This window comes from Nerophis lumbriciformis, linkage group LG27 (genome assembly GCF_033978685.3).
Source record: "Nerophis lumbriciformis linkage group LG27, RoL_Nlum_v2.1, whole genome shotgun sequence".
NCBI classification, from domain to species: Eukaryota; Metazoa; Chordata; class Actinopteri; order Syngnathiformes; family Syngnathidae; genus Nerophis; species Nerophis lumbriciformis.
Genome location: NC_084574.2, coordinates 199,192 through 219,012, shown reverse-complemented (window position 1 = coordinate 219,012; position 19,821 = coordinate 199,192). Strand labels below are relative to the sequence as shown.

Below are 19,821 nucleotides of genomic sequence, written 5' to 3'. Positions count from 1 at the left end.
CTTTTTCATGGACGCCCCTGCTTATTTCAGCAAGACAATGCCAAGCCACATTCAGCACGTGTTACATCAACGTGGCTTCATAGTAAAATAGTGTGGGTACTTTCCTGGCCCGCCTGCAGTCCAGACCTGTCTCCCATCGAAAATGTGTGGCGCATTATGAAGCGTAAAATACGACAGCGGAGACCCCGGACTGTTGAACGACTGAAGCTCTACATAAAACAAGAATGGGAAAGAATTCCACTTTCAAAGCTTCAACAATTACTTTCCTCAGTTCCCAATCGTTTATTGAGTGTTGTTAAAAGGAAAGGCCATGTAACACAGTGGTGAACATGCCCTTTCCCAACTACTTTGGCACGTGTTGCAGCCATGAAATACTAAGTTAATTATTATTTGCAAACAAAAAATCAAGTTTATGAGTTTGAACATCAAATATGTTGTCTTTGTAGCATATTCAACTGAATATGGCTTGAAAATGATTTGCAAATCATTGTATTCCGTTTATATTTACATCTAACACAATTTCCCAACTCATATGGAAACGGGGTTTGTATGCATGTATATAGTGTATGTATGCATGTATATAGTGTATGTATGCATGTATATAGTGTATGTATGCATGTATATAGTGTATGTATGCATGTATATAGTGTATGTATGCATGTATATAGTGTATGTATGCATGTATATAGTGTATGTATGCATGTATATAGTGTATGTATGCATGTATATAGTGTATGTATGTATGTATATAGTGTATGTATGCATGTATATAGTGTATGTATGCATGTATATAGTGTATGTATGCATGTATATAGTGTATGTATGCATGTATATAGTGTATGTATGCATGTATATAGTGTATGTATGCATGTATATAGTGTATGTATGCATGTATATAGTGTATGTATGCATGTATATAGTGTATGTATGCATGTATATAGTGTATGTATGCATGTATATAGTGTATGTATGCATGTATATAGTGTATGTATGCATGTATATAGTGTATGTATGCATGTATATAGTGTATGTATGCATGTATATAGTGTATGTATGCATGTATATAGTGTATGTATGCATGTATATAGTGTATGTATGCATGTATATAGTGTATGTATGCATGTATATAGTGTATGTATGCATGTATATAGTGTATGTATGCATGTATATAGTGTATGTATGCATGTATATAGTGTATGTATGCATGTATATAGTGTATGTATGCATGTATATAGTGTATGTATGCATGTATATAGTGTATGTATGCATGTATATAGTGTATGTATGCATGTATATAGTGTATGTATGCATGTATATAGTGTATGTATGCATGTATATAGTGTATGTATGCATGTATATAGTGTATGTATGCATGTATATAGTGTATGTATGCATGTGTGAGTTAGTTACCTGTTGTTAGTGTTCTGGACGTCTGTGACCTCACGGGATCCATTTGGACTGGTGCTGCTCGATGGAAGCAGGGGGGGGGGGGGGGGGGGGGGAGAGTGAGAGAGAGAGAGAGAGAGAGAGAGAGAGAGAGAGAGAGTAAGGAAGAGAGAGAGAGAGAGAGTAAGAGAGAGAGGGAGTGAGGGAGTGAGAGAGTAAGAGAGAGAGTGAGAGTAAGAGAGAGAGAGAGAGAGAGAGAGAGAGCAAGAGAGAGTAAGAGAGTGAGTGAGAGAGTAACAGAGAGAGAAAGTGAGTGAGAGAGAGAGAGAGAAAGAAAGAGAGAGAGAGTAAGAGAGAGAGAGAGAGAGAGTGAAAGTGAGTGAGAGTAAGAGAGAGAGAGAGAGTGAGAGACAGTGAGAGAGAGAGAGAGTGAGAGAGAGTGTCATCACTGATGACATCATGTCTCATCCACACATTTCTCCAAATCATCACCAAATTCCCATAAAACTTCACACCGACATTTTTGTATTTGTTATTGTTTAAACCTGCTAGTTATATCTGTAACATGTGATATTGTTTAACCTGCTAGTTATATCTGTAACATGTGATATTGTTTAACCTGCTAGTTATATCTAACATGTGATATTGTTAAACCTGCTAGTTATATCTGTAACATGTGATATTGTTAAACCTGCTAGTTATATCTGTAACATGTGATATTGTTTAACCTGCTAGTTATGTCTGTAACATGTGATATTGTTTAACCTGCTAGTTATATCTGTAACATGTGATATTGTTAAACCTGCTAGTTATATCTGTAACATGTGATATTGTTTAACCTGCTAGTTATATCTGTAACATGTGATATTGTTTAACCTGCTAGTTATATCTGTAACATGTGATATTGTTTAACCTGCTAGTTATATCTGTAACATGTGATATTGTTAAACCTGCTAGTTATATCTGTAACATGTGATATTGTTTAACCTGCTAGTTATATCTGTAACATGTGATATTGTTTAACCTGCTAGTTATATCTGTAACATGTGATATTGTTTAACCTGCTAGTTATGTCTGTAACATGTGATATTGTTTAACCTGCTAGTTATATCTGTAACATGTGATATTGTTTAACCTGCTAGTTATATCTGTAACATGTGATATTGTTTAACCTGCTAGTTATATCTGTAACATGTGATATTGTTTAACCTGCTAGTTATGTCTGTAACATGTGATATTGTTTAACCTGCTAGTTATATCTGTAACATGTGATATTGTTTAACCTGCTAGTTATATCTGTAACATGTGATATTGTTTAACCTGCTAGTTATATCTGTAACATGTGATATTGTTTAACCTGCTAGTTATATCTGTAACATGTGATATTGTTTAACCTGCTAGTTATATCTGTAACATGTGATATTGTTTAACCTGCTAGTTATGTCTGTAACATGTGATATTGTTTAACCTGCTAGTTATATCTGTAACATGTGATATTGTTTAACCTGCTAGTTATGTCTGTAACATGTGATATTGTTTAACCTGCTAGTTATATCTGTAACATGTGATATTGTTTAACCTGCTAGTTATATCTGTAACATGTGATATTGTTTAACCTGCTAGTTATATCTGTAACATGTGATATTGTTTAACCTGCTAGTTATATCTGTAACATGTGATATTGTTTAACCTGCTAGTTATATCTGTAACATGTGATATTGTTTAACCTGCTAGTTATGTCTGTAACATGTGATATTGTTTAACCTGCTAGTTATATCTGTAACATGTGATATTGTTTAACCTGCTAGTTATATCTGTAACATGTGATATTGTTTAACCTGCTAGTTATATCTGTAACATGTGATATTGTTTAACCTGCTAGTTATATCTGTAACATGTGATATTGTTTAACCTGCTAGTTATGTCTGTAACATGTGATATTGTTTAACCTGCTAGTTATATCTGTAACATGTGATATTGTTTAACCTGCTAGTTATATCTGTAACATGTGATATTGTTAAACCTGCTAGTTATATCTGTAACATGTGATATTGTTTAACCTGCTAGTTATGTCTGTAACATGTGATATTGTTTAACCTGCTAGTTATATCTGTAACATGTGATATTGTTTAACCTGCTAGTTATGTCTGTAACATGTGATATTGTTTAACCTGCTAGTTATGTCTGTAACATGTGATATTGTTTAACCTGCTAGTTATGTCTGTAACATGTGATATTGTTAAACCTGCTAGTTATATCTGTAACAATTGATATTGTTTAAACCTGCTAGTTATATCTGTAACATGTGATATTGTTTAACCTGCTAGTTATATCTGTAACATGTGATATTGTTTAACCTGCTAGTTATATCTGTAACATGTGATATTGTTTAACCTGCTAGTTATATCTGTAACATGTGATATTGTTAAACCTGCTAGTTATATCTGTAACATGTGATATTGTTTAACCTGCTAGTTATATCTGTAACATGTGATATTGTTTAACCTGCTAGTTATATCTGTAACATGTGATATTGTTTAACCTGCTAGTTATGTCTGTAACATGTGATATTGTTTAACCTGCTAGTTATATCTGTAACATGTGATATTGTTTAACCTGCTAGTTATATCTGTAACATGTGATATTGTTTAACCTGCTAGTTATATCTGTAACATGTGATATTGTTTAACCTGCTAGTTATGTCTGTAACATGTGATATTGTTTAACCTGCTAGTTATATCTGTAACATGTGATATTGTTTAACCTGCTAGTTATATCTGTAACATGTGATATTGTTTAACCTGCTAGTTATATCTGTAACATGTGATATTGTTTAACCTGCTAGTTATATCTGTAACATGTGATATTGTTTAACCTGCTAGTTATGTCTGTAACATGTGATATTGTTTAACCTGCTAGTTATATCTGTAACATGTGATATTGTTTAACCTGCTAGTTATATCTGTAACATGTGATATTGTTAAACCTGCTAGTTATATCTGTAACATGTGATATTGTTTAACCTGCTAGTTATGTCTGTAACATGTGATATTGTTTAACCTGCTAGTTATATCTGTAACATGTGATATTGTTTAACCTGCTAGTTATGTCTGTAACATGTGATATTGTTTAACCTGCTAGTTATGTCTGTAACATGTGATATTGTTTAACCTGCTAGTTATGTCTGTAACATGTGATATTGTTAAACCTGCTAGTTATATCTGTAACAATTGATATTGTTTAAACCTGCTAGTTATATCTGTAACATGTGATATTGTTTAACCTGCTAGTTATATCTGTAACATTTGATATTGTTTAAACCTGCTAGTTATATCTGTAATATGTAAGATTTTATATTGTTTAAACCTGCTAGTTATATCTGTAAAATGTAAGATTTGATATTGTTTAAACCTGCTAGTTATATCTGTAAAATGTAAGATTTGATATTGTTAAACATGCTAGTTATATCTGTAACATGTGATATTGTTTAACCTGCTAGTTATATCTGTAACATGTGATATTGTTTAACCTGCTAGTTATATCTGTAACATGTGATATTGTTTAACCTGCTAGTTATGTCTGTAACATGTGATATTGTTTAACCTGCTAGTTATATCTGTAACATGTGATATTGTTTAACCTGCTAGTTATATCTGTAACATGTGATATTGTTTAACCTGCTAGTTATGTCTGTAACATGTGATATTGTTTAACCTGCTAGTTATATCTGTAACATGTGATATTGTTTAACCTGCTAGTTATATCTGTAACATGTGATATTGTTAAACCTGCTAGTTATATCTGTAACATGTGATATTGTTTAACCTGCTAGTTATGTCTGTAACATGTGATATTGTTTAACCTGCTAGTTATGTCTGTAACATGTGATATTGTTTAACCTGCTAGTTATGTCTGTAACATGTGATATTGTTAAACCTGCTAGTTATATCTGTAACAATTGATATTGTTTAAACCTGCTAGTTATATCTGTAACATGTGATATTGTTTAACCTGCTAGTTATATCTGTAACATTTGATATTGTTTAAACCTGCTAGTTATATCTGTAATATGTAAGATTTTATATTGTTTAAACCTGCTAGTTATATCTGTAAAATGTAAGATTTGATATTGTTTAAACCTGCTAGTTATATCTGTAAAATGTAAGATTTGATATTGTTAAACATGCTAGTTATATCTGTAATATGTAAGATTTGATATTGTTAAACCAACTAGTTATATCTGTAAAATGTAAGATTTGATATTGTTTAAACCTGCTAGTTATATCTGTAACATGTAAGATTTTATATTGTTAAACATGCTAGTTATATCTGTAACAATTGATATTGTTTAAACCTGCTAGTTATATCTGTAAAATGTAAGATTTGATATTGCTTAAACCTGCTAGTTATATCTGTAATATGTAAGATTTGATATTGTTAAACCTGGTAGTTATATCTGTAAAATGTAAGATTTGATATTGTTAAACCTGCTAGTTATATCTGTAACATGTAAGATTTGCTATTGTTAAACCTGTTAGTTATATCTGTAATATGTAAGATTTGATATTGTTAAACCTGTTAGTTATATCTGTAAAATGTAAGATTTGATATTGTTAAACCTGGTAGTTATATCTGTAATATGTAAGATTTGATATTGTTAAACCTGTTAGTTAAATCTGTAAAATGTAAGATTTAATATTGTTTAAACCTGCTAGTTATATCTGTAAAATGTAATATTTGATATTGTTAAACCTGGTAGTTATATCTGTAAAATGTAATATTTGATATTGTTAAACCTGCTAGTTATATCTGTAAAATGTAAGATTTGATATTGTTGAACCAGCTAGTTATATCTGTAACATGTAAGATTTGATATTGTTGAACCAGCTAGTTATATCTGTAAAATGTAAGATTTGACTGACAATGTCAGATATGTTGTGACTATATCTAGTTGTAATTGTAGTACAGCACATTTAGTAGTAGACATGGTTAGACAACTAATGATTCTTGCTTACTTGAGAACCAGATGAAGGTTGGCAGACAGTCTGGGGTCGGTGAATTGGGTTGTTCGATTGTTGTGGTCCACAAAGTAAACACGACCAGTCGCAGTGTTTCTAATCTCCCAGCCGGGCGGTAAAGGGCCAAGCTCCTCACAGTTCACATTGCTCAAGTCCCTGGATAATGGTTAGGAACTATTAGTACCAGTCAAATACTTTAGTTGTCTTTTTCTCTCTCAATTCACAACAGTGACATTTACAAAGTACAAAAGCAGTGAAGTTGTCACGTAAATAAAAAGAGAATACAACAAATCCTTTTCAACTTATATTCAATTGAATAGACTGCAAAGACAAGATATTTAACGTTCACACTGACAAACTTTCTTCTTTTTTGAGCAAATAATCATGAATTTTGAATTGAATGGCAGCAACACGTGTCAAAAAAGGCATTTTTACCAGTGTGTTACATGGCCTTTCCTTTTAACAACACTCAGTAAAGGTTTGGGAACTGAGGAGACACATTTTTGAAGTGGAATTCTTTCCCATTCTTGCTTGATGTACAGCTTAAGTTGTTCAACAGTCTCCCTTCTCATATTTTAGCCTTCACACATTTTCAATGTCTGGACTACAGGCAGGCCAGTCTAGTACCCACACTCTTTTACTATGAAGCCACGCTGTTGTAACACCTGGCTTGGCATTGTCTTGCTGAAATAAGCAGGGGCGTCCTTGATAACAACATATGTTGCTCCAAAAGCTGTATGTACCTTTCAGCATTAATGGTGCCTTCACAGATGTGTAAGTTACCCATGTCTTGGCCACTAATACACCCCCATACCATCACACATGCTGCCTTTTACACTTTCACTCTAGAACAGTCCGGATGGTTCTTTTACTCTTTGGTCCAGAGGACACCACGTCCACAGTTTCCAAAAACACTTTTGAAATGTGGACTCTTCAGACCACAGAACACTTTTCCACTTTGCATCAGTCCATCTTAGATGAGCTCAGGCCCAGCAAAGGTTAATATAAATAAACCAATAAGTTAGCTAAGCACTTCAGAGGAGACTGGTTAATATAAATAAACCAATAAGTTAGCTAAGCATTCAGAGGAGACTGGTTAATATAAATAAACCAATAAGTTAGCTAAGCATTCAGAGGAGACTGGTTAATATAAATAAACCAATAAGTTAGCTAAGCACTTCAGAGGAGACTGGTTAATATAAATAAACCAATAAGTTAGCTAAGCATTCAGAGGAGACTGGTTAATATAAATAAACCAATAAGTTAGCTAAGCACTTCAGAGGAGACTGGTTAATATAAATAAACCAATAAGTTAGCTAAGCATTCAGAGGAGACTGGTTAATACAACCAACAACTTGGCATTTCTCTTCTTTGGTTGGTTGGGCAGGTTGTTGGGCGGCTCGTACATAAAATAGAAATAGTGGATTGGTGCAAAGCTCTTGGGGTAAATGTCTAGCATATGTGGATAATCCGCTGACGTCAGTAAAAACATGACAGGTTGTGCAAATTCCAAACTACTGCTTTGGCAGAAGTATGAAGGAAGGCAAGATCCGCAATGCCTCCACACTTTCATCTCACATTTTCAGGACTTCTATTTCTCCCAAATACACAAAGAGGTCCAAGTAGGTAAGAGAAGTTGGTAAAAAGATACCTGGGGACGCGAGGATCATGTAGGTAAGAGAAGTTGGTAAAAAGATACCTGGGGACGCGAGGATCAAGTAGGTAAGAGAAGTTGGTAAAAAGATACCTGGGGACGCGAGGATCAAGTAGGTAAGAGAAGTTGGTAAAAAGATACCTGGGGACGCAAGGATCAAGTAGGTAAGATAGGTTGGTAAAAAGATACCTGGGGACGCGAGGATCATGTAGGTAAGATAGGTTGGTAAAAAGATACCTGGGGACGCAAGGATCAAGTAGGTAAGATAGGTTGGTAAAAAGATACCTGGGGACGTGAGGATCATGTAGGTAAGATAGGTTGGTAAAAAGATACCTGGGGACGCAAGGATCAAGTAGGTAAGATAGGTTGGTAAAAAGATACCTGGGGACGCAAGGATCATGTAGGCAAGATAGGTTGGTAAAAAGATACCTGGGGACGCAAGGATCATGTAGGTAAGATAGGTTGGTAAAAAGATACCTGGGGACGCAAGGATCAAGTAGGTAAGATAGGTTGGTAAAAAGATACCTGGGGACGCGAGGATCAAGTAGGTAAGATAGGTTGGTAAAAAGATACCTGGGGACGCGAGGATCATGTAGGTAAGAGAAGTTGGTAAAAAGATACCTGGGGACGCAAGGATCAAGTAGGTAAGATAGGTTGGTAAAAAGATACCTGGGGACGCGAGGATCAAGTAGGTAAGATAGGTTGGTAAAAAGATACCTGGGGACGCGAGGATCATGTAGGTAAGAGAAGTTGGTAAAAAGATACCTGGGGACGCAAGGATCAAGTAGGTAAGATAGGTTGGTAAAAAGATACCTGGGGACGCGAGGATCATGTAGGTAAGAGAAGTTGGTAAAAAGATACCTGGGGACGCGAGGATCAAGTAGGTAAGAGAAGTTGGTAAAAAGATACCTGGGGACGCGAGGATCAAGTAGGTAAGAGAAGTTGGTAAAAAGATACCTGGGGACGCAAGGATCAAGTAGGTAAGATAGGTTGGTAAAAAGATACCTGGGGACGCAAGGATCAAGTAGGTAAGATAGGTTGGTAAAAAGATACCTGGGGACGTGAGGATCATGTAGGTAAGATAGGTTGGTAAAAAGATACCTGGGGACGCAAGGATCAAGTAGGTAAGATAGGTTGGTAAAAAGATACCTGGGGACGCAAGGATCATGTAGGCAAGATAGGTTGGTAAAAAGATACCTGGGGACGCAAGGATCATGTAGGCAAGATAGGTTGGTAAAAAGATACCTGGGGACGCAAGGATCATGTAGGTAAGAGAAGTTGGTAAAAAGATACCTGGGGACGCAAGGATCAAGTAGGTAAGATAGGTTGGTAAAAAGATACCTGGGGACGCGAGGATCAAGTAGGTAAGATAGGTTGGTAAAAAGATACCTGGGGACGCAAGGATCATGTAGGTAAGAGAAGTTGGTAAAAAGATACCTGGGGACGCAAGGATCAAGTAGGTAAGATAGGTTGGTAAAAAGATACCTGGGGACGCGAGGATCAAGTAGGTAAGATAGGTTGGTAAAAAGATACCTGGGGACGTGAGGATCATGTAGGTAAGATAGGTTGGTAAAAAGATACCCGGGGACGCAAGGATCATGTAGGTAAGATAGGTTGGTAAAAAGATACCTGGGGACGCGAGGATCAAGTAGGTAAGAGAAGTTGGTAAAAAGATACCTGGGGACGCGAGGATCATGTAGGTAAGATAGGTTGGTAAAAAGATACCTGGGGACGCGAGGATGATGTAGGTAAGAGAAGTTGGTAAAAAGATACCTGGGGACGCGAAAATCATGTAGGTAAGATAGGTTGGTAAAAAGATACCTGGGGACGCGAGGATGATGTAGGTAAGAGAAGTTGGTAAAAAGATACCTGGGGACGCGAGGATCATGTAGGTAAGAGAAGTTGGTAAAAAGATACCTGGGGACGCGAGGATCATGTAGGTAAGAGAAGTTGGTAAAAAGATACCTGGGGACGCAAGGATCATGTAGGTAAGATAGGTTGGTAAAAAGATACCTGGGGACGCGAGGATCATGTAGGTAAGAGAAGTTGGTAAAAAGATACCTGGGGACGTAAGGATCATGTAGGTAAGATAGGTTGGTAAAAAGATACCTGGGGACTCGAGGATCATGTAGGTAAGATAGGTTGGTAAAAAGATACCTGGGGACTCGAGGATCATGTAGGTAAGATAGGTTGGTAAAAAGATACCTGGGGACTCGAGGATCATGTAGGTAAGATAGGTTGGTAAAAAGGTACCTGGGGACGCGAGGATCATGTAGGTAAGATAGGTTGGTAAAAAGATACCTGGGGACGCGAGGATCATGTAGGTAAGAGAAGTTGGTAAAAAGGTACCTGGGGACTCGAGGATCATGTAGGTAAGAGAAGTTGGTAAAAAGGTACCTGGGGACTCGAGGATCATGTAGGTAAGATAGGTTGGTAAAAAGGTACCTGGGGACTCGAGGATCATGCCAAGTGCTGACTCCTGTCTGAGTGTGCAGGAAGTACACCTGGCCCTGCTGGGTGGTTCTTTGCTCTGAAACAAAGAGGACAAGATGACATTGGAAGCTGAAGCAAACACTTTGGGAGAGGTTAGTAATCTGCAGCTGACCACAGTGTGTGTTTAACATGGCACAACAAAGGTAACAATCATACAATAAAGTAACAGACTAGTACAAGTCAGCCAAAGACACCAAACTTTAAGAGCTTTGTTTCCATGCCTTATTTTTCCATGGCTGGTCTTATTCTTGCCTTCATCCAGGAGATTGAAAGCAACACACTTGCTGCATTACTACCTTGCTACATTACCATCTTGCTACATTACTCCTTGCTACATTACTACCTTGCTACATTACTACCTTGCTACATTACTACCTTGCTACATTACTACCTTGCTACATTACTACCTTGCTACATTACTACCTTGCTACATTACTACCTTGCTACATTACTACCTTGCTACATTACTACCTTGCTACATTACTCCTTGCTACATTACTACCTTGCTACATTACTACCTTGCTACATTACTACCTTGCTACATTACCACCTTGCTACATTACCACCTTGCTACATTACTACCTTGCTACATTACTACCTTGCTACATTACTACCTTGCTACATTACTACCTTGCTACATTACTACCTTGCTACATTACTACCTTGCTACATTACTACCTTGCTACATTACTACCTTGCTACATTACCACCTTGCTACATTACCACCTTGCTACATTACTACCTTGCTACATTACCATCTTGCTACATTACCACCTTGCTACATTACCACCTTGCTACATTACCATCTTGCTACAGTACCATCTTGCTACATTACTACCTTGCTACATTACTACCATGCTACATTACTACCTTGCTACATTACCATCTTGCTACAGTACCATCTTGCTACATTACTACCTTGCTACATTACCACCTTGCTACATTACCATCTTGCTACATTACCACATTGCTACATTACTATCGCCCACCCTCATTGACACTAGTCCTCTTTCTTCTTATCAACTTCTTCTTAGCCTCTTCTTCTCCTCTTCTTCTTCTCCTCTTCTTCTTATCCTCTTCTTCTAATCCACTTCTTCTTCTCCTCTTCTTCTTCTCCTCTTCTTCTTATCCTCTTCTTCTAATCCACTTCTTCTTCTCCTCTTCTTCTTATCCACTTCTTCCTACCCTGCATCTGTGCTTCACAGGGTTCAGCATCAATGACTCAGTTTGTCCAACATGGCCATTTCTAACATGTCCGCTCTAAATTGTCCTGTTTAAAGGAAGGATTCTTTTCCAGGTCTTTATGGCTTTTAAATAAACCTTTTTTTGGGTTGCTTTTGACTCCTTACACAAATCATTCGGATGTTTGTATTTTGGCTCTTGCATTACTTTTTTTCCAAGTGAAGGACTGCTATGAACAGGCTAATTGGGAACAGGTGGGTGCCATGATTGGGTATAAAAGCAGCTTCAGTCATTCACAAACAAGGACGGGGCGAGGGTCACCACTTTGTCAACAAATGCCTGAGCAAATTGTTTAAGAACAACATTTCTCAACAAGGAATTTAGAGATTTCACCATCTACGCTCCTTATGGTGTATTTATTTATTTGTATTCACTGTTCTGTTACAAACAGAGAACAAGGAAATAGAATACAAATTGCTATGGTATGAAAAGGGGTAGGATTAAATAAGCTCAGCTTCTTCCTACTCCTTTTCGGACGTGCTGTAATGAAACAAGTGTAAATATGTGATGATTACATTGTATCTTATACATGTTCCACATACACGCAACTGAACTAAACTCATGAGGATTTTGTACACCTATATTGGTCTCTGCTTTATTTGTGATGAGTATCAGCTTGTTTTCATCAGCACATAGCATGTTTAAACCCCGTTTCCATATGAGTTGGGAAATTGTGTTAGATGTAAATATAAACAGAATACAATGATTTGCAAATCCTTCAAAGCAGCTTAAGGTCCCAACAGCAACTGTGCATACAATTGTTGGTTAGTGTAAAGTGCATGGCACAGTTTTGTCACTGCCACGATCAGGAAGAAAACGCAAGCTATCACCTGCTGCTGAGAGGAAATTGGTCAGGATGATCAAGAGTCAAATGAATTGGAAGCTGCTGGAACACAGGTGTCAGTGTCCACAGTCAAGCATTGCCATGGACTGAGAGGCTACCATGCAAGAAGGAAGGCCTTGCTCCAGAAGCCACACCTTAAGGCTCGTCTAACCTTTGCTGCTGATCACATGGACAAAGATAAGATTTTCTGGAGGAAAGTTCTGTGGTCAGATGAAACAAAAATGGAGCTGTTTGGCCACAATACCCAGCAATATGTTTGGAGGAGAAAAGGAGAGGCCTTTAATCCCAGGAACACCATGTCTACCGTCAAGCATGGTGGTGGCAGTATTATGCTCTGGGCCTGTTTTGCTGCCAATGGAACTGCTGCTTTAAATGGGACAATGAAAAAGGAGGATTAGCTCCAAATTCTTCAAGACAAGCTAAAATCATCAGCCCGGAGGTTGGGTCTTGGGCGCAGTTGGGTGTTCCAACAGGACAATGACCCCAAACACACCTCAAAAGTGGTAAAGGAATGGCTAAATCAGGCTAGAATGAAGGTTTTAGAATGGCCTGACTTAAAGGTGTGGACAATGCCGAAGAAACAAGTCCATGTCAGAAAAGCAACACATTTAGCTGAACTGCAGCAATTTAGTGGTCAAGTGGTCAAGCAGAAGCTTGTGGATGGCTACCAAAAGCGCCTTATTGCAGGTCAACTTGCCAAGGGACATGTAAGCAAATATGAACATTGCTGTATGTATACTTTTCACCCTCACATTTTCAGTAGAGCCATAATAAATTCATCAAAGAAGCAAACTTCATGAATGTTTTTTGTGACCAACAAGTATGTGCTCCAATCACTACATCACAAACAAATAAGAGTTGTAGAAATGATTGTAAAGTCAAGACTGTTCTCTCCAAGTGTATGTAAAGTTTTGATCAGGACTGCATAAGCGCCATGACTGCTACAAGGAAGTGTGCATGCAATTGCTGTACTTTTTCTCACAAAATAAATCCAAATAAAATATGTCTATACATAGTTGTAAAAATACTCCAGCTCATTAAGTTACAATAAAATATGCCTTTACTTCATAAAAGTGAAGTTTTGTGTGCGTATTTGACAAAGTCTGCTACTACAGTGTTTAGTGACCTGATGCTGCCCCCAATGTCTTCATCACTCATGATGTCATCATCTAACTGAGGATTCTTTGTTGGAAGTGATTGAGTGTACTTTAGTAGTTCTCTTTCTGCACAATAACTCCGATATTGCAACGCTGGCGAGCAGTAGACAATATGGAGCGACAACATATTTTGCTTTGTTCTGCACCAAAACTTCATTTTCTCATCCAACATTTACTCTTTCAATGTCTGTCTGTTTGTGTTGGACTTGCTCTTGTGGCCAATGACAATGTTGGAGATTGAAAGATGCTGTTCACTTCCCATTCTTGTCTTGCATAAAAGGTGGAGCAGCAAGGCAGTTAAAACCCAGCTGGCCATGTACACACTGTCACACATCAATTCTTAGCATTTGAGCAACATAATGGAGTAAAAACACTTAAAGAAAGCAAGTCAAGTGTCGTCTCTCACCATAACCCTCGGGGAGGTCTGGAGGCGTGTGCAGGTGTGTTCGACTCATGTAGTTGCGATGGCGCTGCGAGCGCACCCGTCTCTCCTGGAGCCGCTGTTCGCCCGTGGGACCGCAGGCCTCCGCCCCATTGATGGGCGTCACCACGGGTGTGTTCTCATCCACCACACAACTCAGCGGCCGACCAGATGGGCTGGAATACTCTGATGCTGGCCTGGGAGAGACAAACACCTTCTGCTTTCACAACTACACTAGACTTTTTATACTAATACATTCTGTACTTGCTTTCTAATATGTGAGTGCACTGACACAGATGCTTTCTAATATGTGAGTGCACTGACACAGATGCTTTCTAATGATATGTGAGTGCACTGACACAGATGCTTTCGAATGATATGTGAGTGCACTGACACAGATGCTTTCTAATGTAATGTGAGTGCACTGACACAGATGCTTTCTAATGTAATGTGAGTGCACTGACACAGATGCTTTCTAATATGTGAGTGCACTGACACAGATGCTTTCTAATGATATGTGAGTGCACTGACACAGATGCTTTCTAATGATATGTGAGTGCACTGACACAGATGCTTTCTAATATGTGAGTGCACTGACACAGATGCTTTCTAATGATATGTGAGTGCACTGACACAGATGCTTTCTAATGATATGTGAGTGCACTGACACATATGCTTTCTAATATGTGAGTGCACTGACACAGATGCTTTCTAATGTAATGTGAGTGCACTGACACAGATGCTTTCTAATATGTGAGTGCACTGACACAGATGCTTTCTAATGATATGTGAGTGCACTGACACAGATGCTTTCTAATGATATGTGAGTGCACTGACACAGATGCTTTCTAATGATATGTGAGTGCACTGACACATATGCTTTCTAATGTAATGTGAGTGCACTGACACAGATGCTTTCTAATGATATGTGAGTGCACTGACACAGATGCTTTCTAATATGTGAGTGCACTGACACAGATGCTTTCTAATGATATGTGAGTGCACTGACACACATGCTTTCTAATGTAATGTGAGTGCACTGACACAGATGCTTTCTAATGATATGTGAGTGCACTGACACATATGCTTTCTAATGATATGTGAGTGCACTGACACATATGCTTTCTAATATGTGAGTGCACTGACACAGATGCTTTCTAATGTAATGTGAGTGCACTGACACAGATGCTTTCTAATATGTGAGTGCACTGACACAGATGCTTTCTAATGTAATGTGAGTGCACTGACACAGATGCTTTCTAATGATATGTGAGTGCACTGACACACATGCTTTCTAATGTAATGTGAGTGCACTGACACAGATGCTTTCTAATGATATGTGAGTGCACTGACACATATGCTTTCTAATGATATGTGAGTGCACTGACACATATGCTTTCTAATATGTGAGTGCATTGACACAGATGCTTTCTAATGTAATGTGAGTGCACTGACACAGATGCTTTCTAATATGTGAGTGCACTGACACAGATGCTTTCTAATGTAATGTGAGTGCACTGACACAGATGCTTTCTAATGATATGTGAGTGCACTGACACAGATGCTTTCTAATGATATGTGAGTGCACTGACACATATGCTTTCTAATATGTGAGTGCACTGACACAGATGCTTTCTAATGTAATGTGAGTGCACTGACACAGATGCTTTCTAATATGTGAGTGCACTGACACAGATGCTTTCTAATGTAATGTGAGTGCACTGACACAGATGCTTTCTAATGATATGTGAGTGCACTGACACAGATGCTTTCTAATGATATGTGAGTGCACTGACACATATGCTTTCTAATATGTGAGTGCACTGACACAGATGCTTTCTAATGTAATGTGAGTGCACTGACACAGATGCTTTCTAATGATATGTGAGTGCACTGACACAGATGCTTTCTAATGATATGTGAGTGCACTGACACAGATGCTTTCTAATATGTGAGTGCACTGACACAGATGGTGGACAAACACAATGTGTGTACTTGTATGAGTTGCATCCAGGCCTGTGAAAGTGTGTGTGTGCTACTTAAGGGCAGGATGTGGACATCAGATAAGCAAAGCCAAAGACAGACTGGCTGGACCAAGTGACCATGGTCTGGCTGTCCACCTAACTGACGCCTTGGTTATCTCAAAGCTGTCTGTCAACCCTCACTCTACACTTTATCACCACACTACTAAGAAAAAAGATGACAACATTCATCTGCTTAACAAAGTAGAAAATAAAGACTTACTTGTTGGGCACAACACTAATTGTCTTTCCTAAGTACTTTGCTCCTTTTCGCTTATTGCATGGTCTTCATTTCTCAGCCAAACATCATATTCTTCTCCAGTATACTTTACTTGTCACAGCACTGGAGCTCAACTTGTTTGCTTTGCTTACTCCCCGACACTCTGCTGATATGGCTCAAGAAGGAAGGCGACAGTCCTTCTGGCAGGAAAAGGTGCCAAGTAAAACCTCCTTCTCCGACTGGCTGGCTGGCTAATGCTGTGTGTGTGTGTGTGTGTGTGTGTGTGTGTGTGTGTGTGTGTGTGTGTGTGTGTGTGTGTGTGTGTGTGTGTGTGTGTGTGTGTGTGTGTGTGTGGTTGGGTGGGACTAAAGGAAGTTCACTCATAACTGCCACAAAAGGGTAAGTGTGGGCTAGTTAAATAAACACAGTGATAGTTAAAAGTGATCATTTCTATCCCTGAGATACTTCAAAAAGTCATGATGCATATTTTAGTTTGAATACATCACATCTTAAAGGACAAGGAAACATTGATGACTTAACACAGTCATTATTGTCTAAATAACTGGAAAGCTAAGTTGTTTTCAGTCATACATGGTGGTTGGTAGTTGTTTCCCCAGTCATACATGGTGGTTGGTAGTTGTTTTCCCAGTCATACATGGTGGTTGGTAGTTGTTTCCCCAGTCATACATGGTGGTTGGTAGTTGTTTTCCCAGTCATACATGGTGGTTGGTAGTTGTTTTCAGTCATACATGGTGGTTGGTAGTTGTTTTCAGTCATACATGGTGGTTGGTAGTTGTTTTCCCAGTCATACATGGTGGTTGGTAGTTGTTTTCAGTCATACATGGTGGTTGGTAGTTGTTTTCCCAGTCATACATGGTGGTTGGTAGTTGTTTTCCCAGTCATACATGGTGGTTGGTAGTTGTTTTCAGTCATACATGGTGGTTGGTAGTTGTTTTCCCAGTCATACATGGTGGTTGGTAGTTGTTTTCCCAGTCATACATGGTGGTTGGTAGTTGTTTTCAGTCATACATGGTGGTTGGTAGTTGTTTTCCCAGTCATACATGGTGGTTGGTAGTTGTTTTCCCAGTCATACATGGTGGTTGGTAGTTGTTTCCCCAGTCATACATGGTGGTTGGTAGTTGTTTTCCCAGTCATACATGGTGGTTGGTAGTTGTTTTCAGTCATACATGGTGGTTGGTAGTTGTTTTCCCAGTCATACATGGTGGTTGGTAGTTGTTTTCCCAGTCATACATGGTGGTTGGTAGTTGTTTTCCCAGTCATACATGGTGGTTGGTAGTTGTTTTCCCAGTCATACATGGTGGTTGGTAGTTGTTTTCCCAGTCATACATGGTGGTTGGTAGTTGTTTTCAGTCATACATGGTGGTTGGTAGTTGTTTTCAGTCATACATGGTGGTTGGTAGTTGTTTTCCCAGTCATACATGGTGGTTGGTAGTTGTTTTCAGTCATACATGGTGGTTGGTAGTTGTTTTCCCAGTCATACATGGTGGTTGGTAGTTGTTTTCACAGTCATACATGGTGGTTGGTAGTTGTTTTCACAGTCATACATGGTGGTTGGTAGTTGTTTTCCCAGTCATACATGGTGGTTGGTAGTTGTTTTCAGTCATACATGGTGGTTGGTAGTTGTTTTCAGTCATACATGGTGGTTGGTAGTTGTTTTCCCAGTCATACATGGTGGTTGGTAGTTGTTTTCAGTCATACATGGTGGTTGGTAGTTGTTTTCCCAGTCATACATGGTGGTTGGTAGTTGTTTTCAGTCATACATGGTGGTTGGTAGTTGTTTTCCCAGTCATACATGGTGGTTGGTAGTTGTTTTCACAGTTATACATGGTGGTTGGTAGTTGTTTTCCCAGTCATACATGGTGGTTGGTAGTTGTTTTCCCAGTCATACATGGTGGTTGGTAGTTGTTTTCAGTCATACATGGTGGTTGGTAGTTGTTTTCAGTCATACATGGTGGTTGGTAGTTGTTTTCCCAGTCATACATGGTGGTTGGTAGTTGTTTTCCCAGTCATACATGGTGGTTGGTAGTTGTTTTCAGTCATACATGGTGGTTGGTAGTTGTTTTCCCAGTCATACATGGTGGTTGGTAGTTGTTTTCCCAGTCATACATGGTGGTTGGTAGTTGTTTTCCCAGTCATACATGGTGGTTGGTAGTTGTTTTCCCAGTCATACATGGTGGTTGGTAGTTGTTTTCCCAGTCATACATGGTGGTTGGTAGTTGTTTTCACAGTCATACATGGTGGTTGGTAGTTGTTTTCCCAGTCATACATGGTGGTTGGTAGTTGTTTTCCCAGTCATACATGGTGGTTGGTAGTTGTTTTCAGTCATACATGGTGGTTGGTAGTTGTTTTCCCAGTCATACATGGTGGTTGGTAGTTGTTTTCCCAGTCATACATGGTGGTTGGTAGTTGTTTTCAGTCATACATGGTGGTTGGTAGTTGTTTTCCCAGTCATACATGGTGGTTGGTAGTTGTTTTCAGTCATACATGGTGGTTGGTAGTTGTTTTCACAGTTATACATGGTGGTTGGTAGTTGTTTTCCCAGTCATACATGGTGGTTGGTAGTTGTTTTCAGTCATACATGGTGGTTGGTAGTTGTTTTCAGTCATACATGGTGGTTGGTAGTTGTTTTCCCAGTCATACATGGTGGTTGGTAGTTGTTTTCCCAGTCATACATGGTGGTTGGTAGTTGTTTTCCCAGTCATACATGGTGGTTGGTAGTTGTTTTCACAGTTATACATGGTGGTTGGTAGTTGTTTTCCCAGTCATACATGGTGGTTGGTAGTTGTTTTCCCAGTCATACATGGTGGTTGGTAGTTGTTTTCCCCAGTCATACATGGTGGTTGGTAGTTGTTTTCCCAGTCATACATGGTGGTTGGTAGTTGTTTCCCCAGTCATACATGGTGGTTGGTAGTTGTTTTCCCAGTCATACATGGTGGTTGGTAGTTGTTTTCAGTCATACATGGTGGTTGGTAGTTGTTTTCCCAGTCATACATGGTGGTTGGTAGTTGTTTTCCCAGTCATACATGGTGGTTGGTAGTTGCTTTCACAGTTATACATGGTGGTTGGTAGTTGTTTTCCCAGTCATACATGGTGGTTGGTAGTTGTTTTCCCAGTCATACATGGTGGTTGGTAGTTGTTTTCCCAGTCATACATGGTGGTTGGTAGTTGTTTTCCCAGTCATACATGGTGGTTGGTAGTTGTTTTCAGTCATACATGGTGGTTGGTAGTTGTTTTCCCAGTCACACATGGTGGTTGGTAGTTGTTTTCAGTCATACATGGTGGTTGGTAGTTGTTTTCCCAGTCACACATGGTGGTTGGTAGTTGTTTTCCCAGTCATACATGGT

General features: G+C 38.6%; 1 protein-coding gene across 2 annotated transcripts in view; it reads right to left on the bottom strand.

Annotated features, from left to right (window-relative positions):
• Positions 1-19,821, bottom strand: part of LOC133570278 (E3 ubiquitin-protein ligase SMURF2-like) — a 72,004-nt gene that overhangs the window by 16,923 nt on the left and 35,260 nt on the right. For both annotated transcript variants that reach the window (XM_072916327.1, XM_072916328.1), the window contains exons 9-12: positions 14,201-14,412; positions 10,504-10,588; positions 6,402-6,560; positions 1,411-1,464 (exon numbers count right to left, since the gene is read on the bottom strand). In XM_072916327.1, coding sequence (XP_072772428.1) covers positions 1,411-1,464; positions 6,402-6,560; positions 10,504-10,588; positions 14,201-14,412 — 510 coding nt within the window. The remainder of the gene's footprint in view (positions 1-1,410; positions 1,465-6,401; positions 6,561-10,503; positions 10,589-14,200; positions 14,413-19,821) is intronic.